This window comes from Maniola jurtina, chromosome 16 (genome assembly GCF_905333055.1).
Source record: "Maniola jurtina chromosome 16, ilManJurt1.1, whole genome shotgun sequence".
Taxonomy (NCBI): domain Eukaryota; kingdom Metazoa; phylum Arthropoda; class Insecta; order Lepidoptera; family Nymphalidae; genus Maniola; species Maniola jurtina.
The window spans coordinates 11,491,781-11,508,221 of NC_060044.1; the positions used below are offsets into that span (position 1 = coordinate 11,491,781).

The 16,441-nt window shown below is 37.0% G+C and overlaps 2 protein-coding genes across 5 annotated transcripts in view; one reads left to right on the top strand and one right to left on the bottom strand.

Annotated features, from left to right (window-relative positions):
* LOC123873291 (centrosomal protein of 164 kDa) overlaps positions 1 to 11,764 on the bottom strand; it is a 26,137-nt gene extending 14,373 nt beyond the window's left edge. For all 3 annotated transcript variants that reach the window (XR_006797655.1, XM_045918081.1, XM_045918080.1), the window contains exons 1-12: positions 11,570 to 11,764; positions 10,456 to 10,567; positions 8,375 to 8,522; positions 7,152 to 7,608; positions 6,414 to 6,627; positions 5,339 to 5,652; positions 4,683 to 4,872; positions 3,188 to 4,109; positions 2,481 to 2,658; positions 1,900 to 2,057; positions 863 to 1,024; positions 363 to 463 (exon numbers count right to left, since the gene is read on the bottom strand). Coding sequence is in view for 2 of the 3 variants with exons in the window: in XM_045918081.1 (XP_045774037.1) it covers positions 363 to 463; positions 863 to 1,024; positions 1,900 to 2,057; positions 2,481 to 2,658; positions 3,188 to 4,109; positions 4,683 to 4,872; positions 5,339 to 5,652; positions 6,414 to 6,627; positions 7,152 to 7,608; positions 8,375 to 8,522; positions 10,456 to 10,567; positions 11,570 to 11,636 (3,023 nt within the window). In the remaining variant the exon portion in view is untranslated. The remainder of the gene's footprint in view (positions 1 to 362; positions 464 to 862; positions 1,025 to 1,899; positions 2,058 to 2,480; positions 2,659 to 3,187; positions 4,110 to 4,682; positions 4,873 to 5,338; positions 5,653 to 6,413; positions 6,628 to 7,151; positions 7,609 to 8,374; positions 8,523 to 10,455; positions 10,568 to 11,569) is intronic.
* Positions 8,792 to 15,727, top strand: LOC123873297 (26S proteasome non-ATPase regulatory subunit 8). 2 transcript variants are annotated; one of them, XM_045918096.1, is made up of 6 exons: positions 8,792 to 8,802; positions 12,216 to 12,334; positions 12,465 to 12,640; positions 13,582 to 13,789; positions 14,343 to 14,513; positions 15,520 to 15,727. In XM_045918096.1, exons 2-6 carry the CDS (start codon positions 12,227 to 12,229, stop codon positions 15,661 to 15,663), a joined length of 807 nt encoding a protein of 268 aa, XP_045774052.1. In that variant the 5' UTR covers positions 8,792 to 8,802; positions 12,216 to 12,226; the 3' UTR covers positions 15,664 to 15,727. The 2 variants fall into 2 exon arrangements, with proteins under 2 accessions (XP_045774052.1, XP_045774051.1); XM_045918095.1 differs by lacking the exon at positions 8,792 to 8,802 and having other exon boundaries at positions 12,125 to 12,334.
* Positions 15,728 to 16,441: the final 714 nt, after the last annotated feature.

Genomic DNA, 16,441 nt, shown 5'->3' on the forward strand with positions numbered 1-16,441 from the left:
AGCTTATGATCAATCCATCGCCAGCTCACTACAGAGTATTGATCTCCTCTCAAAATGAGAAGGGGTTTGGCCATAGTCTACCATGCTGGCATAGACTTAACATGTCTGTCACAGGGTCACCTAATGTTAAGTGATTACCGCCGCCCATGAACATTTGCAGTACCAGAAGGACCGCCAATGCGTTGCCGACCCTTGCATTGCGTTGAATAGCCATATTGTGCTTTTATAAATTCCACGGAAACTCTTTGATTTTCCGGTTTTCATTGCAAAACTGAACAAATGACTAAATAATAATTATTCGTCTATTAAATTTTGTTTGGCTATTAAAAAATAGACCCTAACTTTATTTTTATGTACCTTACCTTTCCAAAGACTGGTTGGCTTTGTGCGAATTCGATTTTTCAGTCTCCGAACCGGTTGTCATACTCATCTCGCGTCTTTTGTTACGCCTTTCGATTGACATCTGTAAAAATGCAATTAGATTAAAACAGAAACTCTTTTATTCAAATAAACTTTTAAAAGTTATTTTTGTATATTTAAATCTTTTAGTAGTCTGTGTTTAGTAGCTTTACTCCTTTGTAAAGGTAAATCTTAAATGTATTACGAAATTTCATTATAAATATATACTCAAATGAAATGTTACGCAATATTAACGACATGCCTAAAATAAACCTGTATACAGATTTATTTTATATTGTTTCCCAAATTTTATTGAGCATAGTTTCCTGAGTGTGAGTGTGTGCGTGCGTGTCTGTGTGCCTGTATGCGTGCGTGTGTTTATAAGTCGACTTCATCCACACCCGCACGTGTCTTCTCACGGTATGGCTTGCGATTAATGATTACCATATTACTGATGAGTTACCTTAACATCATGCTTCAACCTCGCGTATTTTTCCTTCAAACACTTGTATTTCTCATGAACAGCCCTGTCATCATGTATTCTAGCAGCGGCCGCCCTCTCGCCCGCCAAGCGAGCCCTTAGCTCTTCCAAATGACACCCGTGTTGCGTCCTTAGACGTTCCACCTGAATAGATAATACCCGGCTGAGTTTGTTGTGGGCTCTTCTCAGACCTGGGCGCGTTTGGGACCCTCGTAGCTTTAGTTTTAAGTTTACGTAATTAATTATCAGCATTTTATCATCTAACAAATCTAACAATTCGGACCATCAAAAGGTGTACAATAGTACCTACTTAGAATAAATGATTTTGAGTTTTAGTTTGAGTTTGAAAGATCACTATTCGATAACTACCTACTGATATTTCGAGGAAGAAAACTCCTACTATTATATAAATAATCGAAAAGGGTCACGACCCGCAGCTATGAGGAATACGATGCCAAAAGAATCAATCATTCAGCCTGTTTGCGTCCACTGATACACATATAGGCCTTCCTGAGACGGAAGGGTTCTGTACCGTCGTAAAGAAATAACAATTTCTAACTTTCATGGCAGCCATTTAGAAATTTTTACTATTTGTTGTTATAGTAGCAATAGAAATACACATTTTGTGAAAATTTGAACTCTCTACCTATTACGGTTCACGAGATACAACCCGCTGACAGACGGACTGGCGGACGGACAGAGACTTAGTAATAAAGTTCCGTTGGAACTCTAAAAAGGGCTTTAGACACATAGGTTTCTCACATGATGGCCGCAAAATTTAACTTCAAAGATGGTACAAATAGCGATAAAGTTATAGCACCTACGCGACTGGTCGGGATTGCAATCGGGGTATAAAGCGGGGGGAACCCCCACACACCCGCACGGGCATCGGGCACCGGGTTAGCGCAGGGGCTGTGCGGGTGTGCGGGGCGTCCCACCCCGATTGCCATCTCAACCCTAGGGTCCAAACCCTTCCTTTGTCGCTGACTCTACATGACAATGATTAGTCTAACCCTTACCTCAGCCCTATAATCGTGTCTCAAGTCAGTAACTCTATTAGTGTGTTCCTCCCGCAACGTTTCCAAAGTAGCTCTGTTCTCTTCTATCATACGCGATCTCTCTCTGTTGAGATTCATTTGTAACTGACTGTGCACATCCGTTAGAGCGCGTTCATTTTCTGTGAAAAATTAACGTTTACTCCTTTATAATTATAAATGTTTATTTACACTTTCCTTTTCATCCAACCAAACAAAAAGAAAATAAATAATAATTAAACATAACCAACCCATCAATATGTATCGATTGATAGGTATGGGTTTTTAAAAATCAAAGTCAAGTGGTTTTATGTCAACTAAAATTAAGTTTACTATATTTTAACAACATTTTGAAAAAAAAACTTATTTTCTTTCATTCGAGAAAGGCTGTAGCTGGCACATAAAAACCAAGAAGCCCTAATAAAATAAATGGTCGAAGCAAAAGAATCAGTCAAAGTATACAGTTGCAATTAAAAACTATAGTACAAGTGGACCGTATAATTTCTTTTGCAATTTTATACGAGTAAAAATATCATTGAATATATTCATTCTCAAAACAAACTTACCTATTTCTAATTGTTCCCGTAACTCACTAAACTTTTTGCTATAATCATCTCTCAACTTCGCTAAATTGATTTCATGTTGCTTCGCTGCCATTTCGGCGTCGCAATGATATTTTCTTTCCAACTCTTTTAATTTATTTTGTAATTCCTGCCTATGTGATTTCTCTGCTTCTGTGAGAGCCTAAAAAATTGTACAATGCATAAATTTTGAGAAGTCACTCGCCATATTTGCTCTGTGTGAACTGTCGTCTAAAGTACGGTTCATCCTTAAATTAAGGACTAAAATCAAAATGTACGCACTATATTACACGTTAGTCAGAGAGATTCGTTAGTCAGAGTCAGAGATCAAAGATATCAGAACTCCAAGATGAACTCTAAAACTCCAGATAGGCAAATCTCATATTTTAAAACGTGGAGACAAATTCGTACACCTATGTGTGTGACACGCATGTGCGTAGCGGCATAGACTACACAGATACTGGTGGTGTGGCGTATACGCATGTTTGGGTAAAACGACACCTATGAGCATGCTACAAAATATGACGAACCATTACCAGTTTATAGAAGCCGTTGACGTCCTAGTAGTAATTATAGTTTTAACAAATACGCAAAAGGGTTACAATTTACAAATCCTTCAAGATTTTTAAGAATAAGATAGATTAATTCTGAATATTAAGGTAGATTTAAAAGATATTTTAGTCTGAACTTACTTCCTCCATCTCCCGTTGATGCCTCAAAGCCTGCTCAGATAATCTCACTCTCTTATCATTTAAAAATTTCTCCTCAGCCTCTTTTAACTCTTCTTGCAACTCTGCTCTCATTCTCTTCTCTTTAGCCGTGAACTCCATCCGAATTACTTCCAACTCCTTTTGCATCGACAGCTCTAATCTTCTTCTTTCGTCTTGCTTATTTCTCTCGATCATTTCTCTTACTCCCATATCAGGGATTAAAGGAGATTTTATAGGTTTCGGAGATTCATCTTGAGTCTCAAACTGGTAAACTACTACTACGTTATCAGAACTAGATTTCCCTTGAGATAGAATAACTCCATCTAATCTTGGACTTGCCAAACCTTTTCCTAGACTCGTCGCAGAATCCGACGATTTTAAAGGATTAATACCGGGTTTAACTAAAGGTTTAAAAGTAGATAGAGGACTAGACCAGTTTTTAGTAAATTCTAATCTAGGGGACCTATCGGAACCTAAACTAGGAGTAGGGGATAATTTAAGTTGTGTTTTTATGTCTTTAGGTATATCTATACTGTTCGATCTAGCGTTTTTAGGCTCATCGTCTTTAGATTTTCTGGAATCTTCTGAGTCGGAATGTGTAAATTTGGCTTTGTTTTGCGTGAAATCTAACTTAGGAACTCTTATTTGAGGTATTGGAATGTCACGAGATCTTTGTATGGAATCAGTAGCTTTGGAATGTGATTTTTCAGAGTTATCTTCCAGTCTTGGGCTTTTTTCTCTTTCGCTTTCTTTCAGTTCTATTATATCTTGTTTGTTAGAATCGTCCAAGTCGTTGAGGTCTAGATTAGCGAATTCTCGGTCCGGGGAGTCTATAGATGTTTCAGACTCGATACTTTCCATGAGGTTTATTGATATTTTGCTTTTGAGTGGTATTAATGGTGACCTAGAGAAAATAAAATATTTGAGACAAAACGTGTAATGTATTTCTAGCTAAATACAAATCCTAAACTAAAAATCATTCTGCCCTTTTGAAAAAAAAATAGTTCAATAGCTCCCTATATAAACATTTAGAGATTTATCCGTTCTAATATCACGGCCAACGTTGCGCGTGGTCAGGCGCGAGCGGGCATGCCTACCAACAGTTTCGTTATTGCTTTGAATGGCGCCGCGACATCATATAAAACCTTAGCGGTTCGTATCAAACATTTTTTTAAATTCAGATACAAGTTAACCCTTGACTGCAATTTCACCTGATGGTAAGTGATGATGAAGTCTAAGATGGAAGCGGGCTAACCTGGAAGAGGTATGGCAGTTTTTATTAAACCCATACAGCTATCCAGTGCTCTCGATTTTTCGCTGATTTCTCATACTGCATGAAAAGAAAGCATGAGTAAAACAATCACGTGACTTCATAGGCATTGCGCTCCATTTGGAACTACTCGATAAATCACCCACTGCGCAGGTTCAAGGTTAGAGTTCTGATTTTTCGTGATTCCGACTGAATTGTACTTCTTACCTTGGTCTGCTCCCCTTCTCCGAAGTAGGTTCTTCTAAAGTAAGAGAAGGTGGATCGATGTCCGCGCGTCGCACCAAATCGGCTATCTTCTGGAAATTCTTTTGGAATAACTCCGGCTTTATGTATTCAGCCGGTGGTGGCTTTATGAGGCGACGTCGCGGGGATGTGCCACGGTTTAGACTTTCACTGTCTAAAAAAAAAAACAATGAAACCGATTCAGTGCGCAACTTAAATTAAGAGTATTTACATTTCTTTCTTACCAATGTAATAAGAAAAGGAAAGACAAACCTAATTTAATTTAGAGCTGTCAAACCTCGTGACTTTAGCTGCCATGTTATGAGCCTATTGCTTTTAGTTATTTAGTCTTTTTTAAATTCTTGTTCCGTCTTTTTTTAGCCATATTAAAAAGATAAAGATACAGATACTCTAAATTTAGTTTCTATGAGAGAAAAACATGACACTCGACGCCATTTTCTTTTAAATACCAATTTTTTTAACAGACACTAAAGAATATAATACAATAATCATTATAGTATTTACTTTAAATTTCACAAGTATTCTCATAATACGTGTTCAACCTTGCACTAACTATCCAGCACAACGCATAAAACTTAAAAAAAACTTCTTTAGATTTTTTAATTTTACCCACAACTTACCTAAGGAATCCCTTTCAGAACCTGATATGCTTTTGACTTCCCTCGGACTGTCAAGACGGGGAGGCAAAGGCGGTCTCGCAACCAATGGTGCCAATGGTGACAGCGTATTCAAAGGCACGGGGTGTGTGATGGGTGTAAGTGTGATATTAGACGTGATAGGTGTGATAGGGGACGGCATGATGGGTGATGAGGGTATGATAGGCGAGGGCATGGTTGGGACAGCGCTGATTATTGAGCTTTGGCCGTCGTTTTGTTCTGAGGAACTGTTTGAGCCAGGACTAACTGTTGGTTCGGGAAGGTTTTCCAGTTTGAATCTGAAAAAATTGAAAATCAGAATGTAGTTTTTATTCTCCTGTTTATTAAGACATTTTTGACTGGCTCTATGATGAACTTTGTCGCTAGCAAACACAAGAAAACTGGAAAAGAGCTGATAACTTTTAAACGGCTGAACCAATTTTTTTGGATTATAGCTAAGAACAAGCCACCTATCAAACAAAAAATACTAAATTAAAATCGGTTCATTCATTTAGGCGCTACGATGCCACAGACAGATAACACCCCTCTTTTTGGGTGGGGGGTTAAAGAGGACCGGTTTGAATTCCGATCAAATCTACTTTGGAAATTATCATTTTTACACAACTGTGCAATGGAAAGGAGTGTTGTGTTCATCGGGTATCATCAGAACGCTAGCAAAAACTTAGAACGATTATATTATACTACCTAAACACAATCCAATACCAATAACCATTTGCTTTATACTTGTAGTTTTAGTGATTTAGTATTTTTCAAGGTCCAACGTACAAACTCGGGGTCAATGGCCCACCGACGCGGCATGAACCCCGCGGCACCTAACAACGCAACATTCGTTGACCTTTAGAGTCAGTCAGATGTTTTATTTGTCATACATAGCGAACTTTAAAAATACGCGTTTGCTACGGTATTTTAGCACTAATTATTACTACTATCAAATATCTTCGTTTTTGTTAGCGTTCTTCATCTTAGACGGCATCATCACTTGCCAGCAGGTCTGATTGCAGCAAAACGCTAGTCTATAATTTAAAAAAAGTATACTAACCTGACACTCTTCTTATCTTCTTCAAAGCTAGGTATTTGTTTAGGCTTTCCAAACACTACGCTTTCAGATTTCCTCTGCAGTGAATCAGATGTTTTCTCTCTAAGTATGCCCTTTGGTGGATCGCTTTTCGTGACTGAGTCTAAGTGTAACGATTTCTCTGTGTCTGGACTGGGCAGGTTTGAGCGAGATATTTTGAGGAACATACTGCCTTTACCTAAAATTATGATATCCATATGTGATATAATTTGAAAGAATTAAAGAAAAATAAATTATTTTGGAAATGAAATGATGTGAATAGATATTGCATATTCTGAAAATACAGTAGTTTTTGTAATTTTCCAAAGCAAATTATAATTATTTTTCATTTTTTAAATTGATGTGAAAACACGCCTTTCTTTAAATGGTTCTAAATAAAATGATCAAACATCAAATTAATTTTACAAGCTATCAATAAACTTTTTATCTAAAAAAAATACAAGATTCTCATTATTAATGTGGCCTGTCAAGGTTATTATATTTCTTTAAATTCGTCTTCTTATGCTACCTTCAGTAAATTGTCAACAATGAGGGTATTTCCACTGAAACGGAGCGGAGCGGAGTTTATAACGCATCAGAATATTGAAAGATAAAAAATATTATCACGTCATCTCTAACAATAGCCTGATTGGTTTATTGAACGTCTACGCTTCGCTACATTGCAGTGGAAACGCACCCTAAAACAGAAACCAAAGAACATACCAGTCAAAGGCAAACCCTTTTCTATTTTCGCCGAAGCAAGTAAAGGACTAAAATTTTCTTCTTCAGGACTAGTTAGCACATGCATTTTCAAATCAATTATTTCGGACTGTTGTTTGAACAACATCTTAGGCCTTTCGAACGTCGGTCGACTCAATATATCCCTATCAGATATGTTTCTTACTAGCACCGGTTTGGGGGATATTGGGCTTTCTGTACTACGTCTTAAAGGCGATATTCGTAGATCACTTAATTTCTTGTCCAGTCTCGAGAGTGGTGCTAGAGGTGGTCTGCCCAAAGGAGCTAGGCGTCTATTCCCTGGTAATAAGGTTGAGTTTGTATTGTCCTTTATGTCTGAGGGGTGTTGTTCGCTGTCTGTGCTGAGGTCTTCGTCTTCGCTTTCCACTTTGGTTTCGATACGTTCAAGGTTTTTGGTGTTTTCTTCAGACGTGAGAAGTTCCTGGAAATAGAATGGTACTTTAGTTTAAAGGCCGGACGGCATTACAGCGGCACTGCACAGCGCGGCAAGCGTCAAAATACTCTTTCAATCATTTCGTATGGTGCAAAGTCGCTTTAAAGCGCTGAACTACAATCATACATAAACAGCAGATGATGCAGTCTAAGGCGGAGCGCGCCTGCCCAGAATATACCTATTCATTTTTCTTTTGAAGTTACCAATATTATAGCTAGGCGGGCGGCTAGATATTAAGCTGTAGAGATAATATTGCATAACAGTGTCTTTTCTCTGATATATTCACTGGCGAGCCGAGAATCTCGTAATTGTTCTTGTCCCAGATACATAAATTATAATAATTTACCATTTGATGACTTATTTACAAGTTCTGAAGCTTTGATTATAACCTGACTATCGTTGCCTGCAATTATATTCGTGTGGGTTTAAGGCAATGAATTAAATTAGTCTTTAGTTCTAATTTAGTTTTTTCATGAATACTAGTTTTCTATATATCCTTGATGTACCTATTCTACTCCGTTAACAATCTCTCGCACTGCCAAGGGTCACTGGTAGAGATATCGTATAGAGATAAGTGCTTCCCTGTCCACTTTTTCTTTCTTTTCCTGTTTATTGTTACAACTTTTTGGTACAAAAATAAATAAATAAATAAATTTGTACCTATAGAAGGGCTATTTCAATCCAAAACTTTTGCCGAAGGGTAACAGAGAGCGCTATACTAGCTTCATTCCGTAGATAGGTTATTTATAGTTACCTGCACAGAAGCGCAAGTATCATCTTGCATGGACGCATCGCGGGCCTTCTTCACCAGTTCTCTGTACACGTGGTCGAGCGGGTGCTCCCACTGGGTCTTTTTCGTGTCCTCGTTATAGTAGTAGTGGGTTTGCAGTTTTTCGTCGAAACTGGTGACAAGTAAACTGTTAGGGAGCGTATCAGTTACCCCGGGACCCGACAGGGTCCACGTGGACGACCTCCTTGTGGGAGCGTATACCTACACCAGACGAGGTCGTATCCCGATTGGGCGAACAGTAGGCGTCTTACTACCCTCTAGCTGAGGGTGCAAACAGAGTGCGATCTAGCGATCTCTTGCGATCACATCAAAAGGAAAAACGGAACCCTTATAGGATCACTTTGTTGTCAGTCTGTCTGTCTGTCCGTCGTGTCTGTCAAGAAAACCTATAGGGTACTTCCCGTTGACCTAGAATCATGAAATTTGGCAGGTAGGTAGGTCTTATAGCACAAGTAAAGGAATAAATCCGAAAATCGTGAATCTGTGGTTACATCATTAAAAAAAAATGTGTTTAAATTTTCAAAGTAAGATAACTATACCAATAAGTGGGGTATCATATGAAAGGGCCTCTACCTGTACATTATAAAACAGATTAGTATTTATTTTTATGCATAATATTTTTTGATTTATCGTGCAAAATGTCAAAAAAATACCCGAGTACGGAACTCTCGGTGCGCGAGTCCGACTCGCACTTGGCCGGTTTTTTTATAATACACAGTCACATGCCTCCAAGCAGTCCACTGGACTGCTTATTTTGGGCACATGTATGTGACAACGCACGGTGCCATGATTGCCTAGTGGTAAGTCTGTCTCTTAAGCGGGAAGTTGGGAGTTCGATACCAGGTACGCACATCTATCTTTTCGGAGTTATAATATTAGTCATTAGTAAATCCTACTAATATTATAAATGTGAAAGTGTGGATGTTTGGATGTTTATTACTCAATCACGCAAAAACTACTGGACGGATGTGGCTGAAATTTGGAATTGAGATAGATTATACCCTGGATTAATACATAGGCTGCTTTTTATCCCGGAAAATCAAAGAGTTCCCGCGGGATTTTGAAATACATAAATCCACGCGGACGAAGTCGCGGGCATCAGCTAGTATATAAACAATGATGAGTGATCGTATAACGTCCTATCCAACAAGCTCGCGTGTTTAACATTCACGTGTGCTTTTACTAAATACACGCCATCGTTCGTGCGAGTCAAATCATGATAAGATAACCCAATCTGGGAAATACTTTTTTTATATTAACAATTATAATAAATCTTTATTTGGTAAAAACAAGTTAAATCCTAAGTAAACCAAGGTAGTCACACGCAAAATTCCTGGCCCCCAAACTAGGATTCCCTGTGCTATGGGACGCCAGCAAGAATGCTACACATTACATTTACCCTAAAATTTTACAGCTAATCTGGAAATGGTCATGTAATCATAGGAAAATAAAATAAAATTCAAAAACTGAAATCCAACTACTCTTACAAACACCAACACCTATCTAAGAGGCGTAGAATAGAATAGAATAGAATTTTATCCAATTAAACTGCATAAACAGATGGTTAATTAATACGTATCTACATATTATACATATAAAAGAAAAAGCTGACTGACTGACCAATCTATCAATGCACAGCTTCAGCAAGAAACTTAGATTCCAAGAACTAGTTTACTATGATAGCCGAATGGTTATAAGACATCGGAAAGGAAAACATCAAAAGAAGAAATGCAAGAGTTCTCCATAATGTTTTCAAAGATGAAGTATTCCAATCTGCACTTGGTTAGTGTTGGACTATAGCATTAATTCTTCTCATTCTGAGGAGACTCTTAGAGAGCTCAGTACTGAGATGATAGGTTGTTGATTTTAAACACATATCAAAATTGCAGAACTGACAGGCTTCGAATCTGTATCCCCCTGGATATCATGCCCTGAACACTTTCTACCACTAAGCCACAGTCCACTTACTGCCAAATGCCAAAATTTCAGATATAGATTTCCTTAAAGTGTAGGTAAAAATATTATCATAAAAATTATCTACTTACTATGCTTTCCATGGCGCAGGTAGTGCTTGCATGAGGCCATCGCGAGCCAGCGGCAGGAGATGGCTCTCGCTCTCAGGGTCAATGCCCAGTTGGCATGCATAATCAGATATTTCTGCAAAAATGTATACTCAGATATTATTATTTTACTGATCTCTTGGTAGAGGGGTTGTAGTAATACTGCAATGCTGTGAAATGTTAACTATACCACTTCATTCTTTTTTGATTAAGCTGCCTTTAAGGAGATGAAAATTGCAGCCCTCACTTAGTCTATTCATCTCAATTATTTACTAACTAATGCTTAGAATGCTGTGTTGCATTGTATCTTTTGAACAACTTGCATGGACCTTGTGTACACTGATGGTGCTATATTAGAAACCATCACCCAAGTGACAACAACAACAGTACAAAGTTTCAATTCAATCAGATGAACAATAGGTGAACATATAGATATGAAACAGAGACACAAAGCAATGCTAACTTTTATACATAAAGTAATAGTCTGAGCAATATTATGCTAATACACCTAAAGTTCTTGTTGTGGTAAAGTTCTTTCCATGAAAACCTGAAAGAAACAAACTGAAACAGGAAGATGGATCCTAGGTTACTTGCTGAGGCCTAAATTGTCATACAAATTGGAAAAGCTGTGACTTGAGCTTAAGGATAAGCAATTGGTAAGTTTAAGATAATAAACAGATGATATGAAATTTTAAAGGTTCATTACTGAACTTTATTCTACCTTGATGGTTAACGAAAGGCTGCATTGTACTAAATTTCTTCATGAACATTTTTGAATGGGCATTGGACAACTATATTTCCCAAAACTAGCCTTTTATCTGGATATTTTTGCAGCTCCAGAGTTGGAATATAATTTCATAAGTGCTGTTTTTAAACTGTTAAAAATATGTGTGCTGAATTAGACCTAGCCCTGTTTGTGTAATAGGGGCAAAGCATACAACTTTAAGAACATAAATGTATGATTAAAAATTATATAGTAAAACAGTAAGTAGGTCATAAGTTTTACTGTTGGTGATTTTCTAATAGTCTTCATTGCACATTTAACTAAATTTTAAGTATAGAAAAAGGTAGTTTTATACAAAATACAAACAATACAAACCCTCCGCCGAAGGCTGGCTGTTTTCGTCGAAAATCTCGCGGCACACCACCGCCGACGGTGAACTCATATTTTGATCTCATGCTTTTTCATTTCACATAAATGCCGCTACTAACGCAGCTGTAATTATTTAATGAATTTAAATCCATTATGTATTGAATAATCGACGAAAATCGCAAACGTACCCCCATGAAAAGAAAATTTTGACAACTAATGACAGTTTTAACTCAGAGTTACTATGTGTAAAAAATGTTTACCTCTAAAGCGTCTATATTACTATACACGTCCAGACTCCACACCAAGCCTCAACTCGACTTACTTTTATAGAAATCGAAAGATTTCAAGTAAGTTTTAGCATGTTTTTAGTAAGTTAGTTAAAAAAATTAACATGTCTACGCCTGAACGACGTTTCGTGTGTGAACGGCATTAGTTGATGAAATCACATTCAACGTAGGTTCCAAAAAGCTAGAAGCCAGAGCCGTAAAGCCAGTAGGAAAAAAATACTTTTGACATGATGCCATTTTTTTCTGGTCTGTGGTTAATCTGCGACAATAAAATATAGTTTGTCTATGATCAAAATAAAGGCGAAAAGGCAAGTGTTATCGCGTTTGCAAATAAAATAAATTTGTGTACTTTCATAATTAAAACACATAAAATAATATGACTTCGGTTAAAGACGTTGCTACGCTCTATCAAAATCTCAAAACTGAATGGGCAAAGAAACCACGCAAGCTCGAAAAATGCGGCGAACTTTTGAACAAAATCAAGGTAGGATGACTCGTCAAAACTCAAAACAATAATTTCTAAATTTTATCTAATAACATCGCTTTTAAACCTAATAATATTCTTATTAGTATTGAAATAAGGATTATGTGATATCTACTTTATTTATTTTCAGATCGCACTAACACAGTTAACCTTTTTACCAAGTAACAATACGGTTGCCAACCAGAAGGAATTGATATTAGCGCGCGATGTGCTAGAAATTGGTGCCCAGTGGGCCGTGGCTACCAAAGATATGAAGGCTTTCGAGAGATATATGTCCCAGTTGAAATGTTATTATTTTGATTACAAGTAAGTCTGTAAAACTAAAAAATCACGCATCTTATTTAGGTACTCTAGTGTTTAGAATTTTTGTGACTAAACAAGAGACCAATATAGTTGATAATGGTGATAGCAAGTAGGCAATATTCTAAAGTGAATGTTATAGGCCTCTTCAGTCATTGAGGCAAATTCGGTGATAGTCTATTTATTTATTTTTATTTCTCATGTAGGTATCAAAATTGTAGTTACAAAGTAATAATAAATTAAGTGACATTGGAAATGCTTATCTCTAGACAGAGATTTTTTCCAGCTTCCCGCACAAGGTTATGAGTAAGGTGCAGTAATATGCCTATTAATATCTATGTTATTCTATGACCATTGTCTATGTATGCTCTTCAGAAACATCAAAGGTCCAAAAGTATTGCTACTCTCCACACATACACACACATTTTTTTATTTTTAACTGACTTCAAAAAAGGAGGAGGTTTCATCGATCATTGGAATCTTTTCTTTTTTTATTAGACCACAATTTACAGATTTGTGTATTTACAACCAAATAGGCCTTACTTGAGGCTGCACACGACTTATTAGTGCAATGTGTTTGTAAAGAGGCACAGAGATGGGAAATATTTACATGATTTCCCATGCTTCACTAGATTGGCAGCTGTAATTACTGTATTAAAGATTTTAAAAAAATCAAATAAGCCTTGCCTTAGCCTAGTCTAAGCAACATGGCTACTTTTATCAGACTAGCTTATTCTTGGCTTGTTTGACTGGATGTATACTTTTGGATTTTTTGAGGAGCTCAAATCATCAAAGTTTACATTATAATGATTTTTTTTTGAAAATTATGTGAATTATTATTTTCTATTTTGATTCACAAAAAATCCACTGGGCCTTGTCTTTCAGTCAAACAGTGTACTGTTATAATATTAGGTATTGATTATAATCAAATATGATTTTACTTTCAGAGACCACCTTCCAGAATCAGCCTTCATGTACCAACTGCTGGGCTTAAACCTACTCTTCCTGCTATCTCAGAATAGAGTAGCTGAGTTCCACACAGAGCTTGAACGTCTGTCCGTTGATGTGATCAGAGTGGATCCCTATGTGAGGCATCCTTTAGCTTTGGAACAGTATCTCATGGAGGGAAGTTATAACAAGATTTTCTTGGCCAAGGTACTGAACTTAAAATCCATACTAAAATCCTTATAGCGAAAGTGTGTTTTCTTCTTCTCTATGATTCTTTGTACTGCAGAAAAAAGTGTCTGGTTGTCTGCTAGCCTTCCATGGCCAATCTATTTAAACTATTTTGACAAAATTTGGTACAAAGGAAGCTTGCATCTTGGGGATGCCTGAAAATCAAAGAGTTCCCATGGGATTTTTAAAAACCTAAAATCTAAATCAATGTAAAATAAGCAGCGGGTATCACCTATGTAGTTATGTAATATTTTTTGGTCAGCTAGGATGAAAATGAAAGGAGAGAATGAAATCTTTATGTATTTATATACATAAAGATTTCATTTTATTTATTCGATTTCAGTACACCAAAATTCATCAAAGTGCATAAATTACAAATAATACATCTTTGGCTATCTTTCTCTTTCTCTTCTTCTTTCTTTTTCTTTCTGTCTTTGCCTTTTTCTTATTCTGTGTGACAAGCCACTTTGTGATACACAACTATTGTAGGACAAACAGCAAAAGATTTAATCATAGAGTGACTTATTGACAGGATAATGTGCCAGCAGAGAGCTACACCCTGTTCATGGATACCCTGCTAGACACAGTGCGAGGGGAAATAGCAGCATGTATTGAGAAGGCATACAACTGTATATCGTGCAACGAGGCTGCCCGCAGACTCAACCTGCCTTCGCAGCAGGCTGTGCTGGAATATGGCAAAAAGGTAACATACTTTTAACCAACTGTCAAAAAAAGAGGAGATTCTCAATTCAGTGTTTTTTTTTATTTACCTGATGATAAAGATGAAAACCAGTGTATGGATCGAAACTACACTGTCACACTAAACATCCACATACAAATGGACAAACTAATATATTATAAAAAAAACCGGCCAAGTGCGAGTCAGACTCGCACACTGAGGGTTCCGTACTCTGGTAGTTTTTCCAACATTTTGCATAAATCAAAAACTATTATACGTAAAACTAAATAAAAATCTATTTTAGAATGTACCTACAGGTAAAGCCCTTTCGTATGATACCCCACTTGGTATAGTTATCTTACTTTGAAAATTAAACCACTTTTTTTTTTAATGATGTAACTACAAATTCGGGGTTTTCAGATTTATTCCTGTACTTGTGCTATAAGACCTACCTACCTGCCAAATTTCATGTCTCCAGGTCAACGGGAAGTACCCTATAGGTTTCTTGACAGACACGATGGACAGACGGACAGACAGACATACGGACAGACAACAAAGTGATCCTATAAGGGTTCTGTTTTTCCTTTTGAGGTACGGAACCCTAACTAGCCATTACCCGCGGCTTTGCTCGGGTGACTCAAGGTTTTAATAATTATTGAGGTGTGTTACAATATTTTTGGCGCAATGCTTAAGTTATTTTATCATGTCTAAGCTGCATGCTATCCTGCGGGAACTGATTGTTTTTTTTTTTCGAGAGAAAAGTAGCTTACATCACTTTTTAGGTCCTTTTACGTCCTCGACTATAACTATGCAAAAAAAAATTGTCAGTTCATATCTCTGCTGAGGTGTTATTGAAAAATAAATCTGAGAAAAATCGTATGGTATCCCGCGGGAACTGTTTGTTTTTTTTTTTTTCGGAAAAAAGTAGCCTATATCTCCTATATCCAATCTTAATCTAAGACTGGATATAGGCTACTTTTGACGTTGTCACATGACTTAAGTATCGTAATGTACTATTGTTTTATTTCAGCGCAACTGGACGTTGGGCGCAGACAACTGCTACCACTTCTCAGCCTCCGAGGAAACCAACGCGTCGGCCGCCGACGTCTTCCCCTCGCTAGAATTGGCCGAGCAGACCATAGAATACGCTAGACATCTTGAGATGATTGTGTAGATTGTAGTCTTAATTTAAATATTGTATTACTAAATAAAGCATTTTGAAATAAATATTATGAAGTTTTTTTTTTTTTTGTGCTACTTAAGTTCTATGTGATAAACCTACCGCATAGCAGGTACTTTAAGTTTTTTAATTCAATTTAAATTTTACAGCACTAGGGTTTATCTCAAGCTGGAGTGATTTTATGATTTAGAATAGAAACCTGCAATATTATGTGAACCTCCATAGCGGAAATCAGGATCAATATCGGATTAATGCATGGACGCACGTGAGCTGCGCTGAGCGCCACTGCGCGGCAAAATATTATATATAACTTATAATATGAGTTTGTATGGAGCAAGGCGCTGCCGCGTCGTGCAGCGCAGCGCAGATTGCGTTTGGATATTTATTACTCGAAAATATTCAAAATATAAAGTATCAAATAGGTTTGACCTTTGGGGATACTACGAAATAGGTTAGGAATAAATAATTTGTTATTTAGGGATATACACAACCTAAAATTTTTAAATTTGCCGCTCTTTCTCACTGCTCCAATTAAACAGCCTATACTACTAGTCGATATACTATACTGGTCGATTCTCAAAAAACTGGAATCCAGAACCATAAACTCCGAGTTAAGAAAAAAAACAGTGTTTACAGTGGGAAAAACCAAAAACTATAAAGCCCTTTACACATGAGGAGGACAAAAAAAAGATGACACACCGGATTCTTAAATTCTACTTCACCTTCACACGATGCGACATGTCGTAAACAAATTCGTTTAAAACGTGGTTTT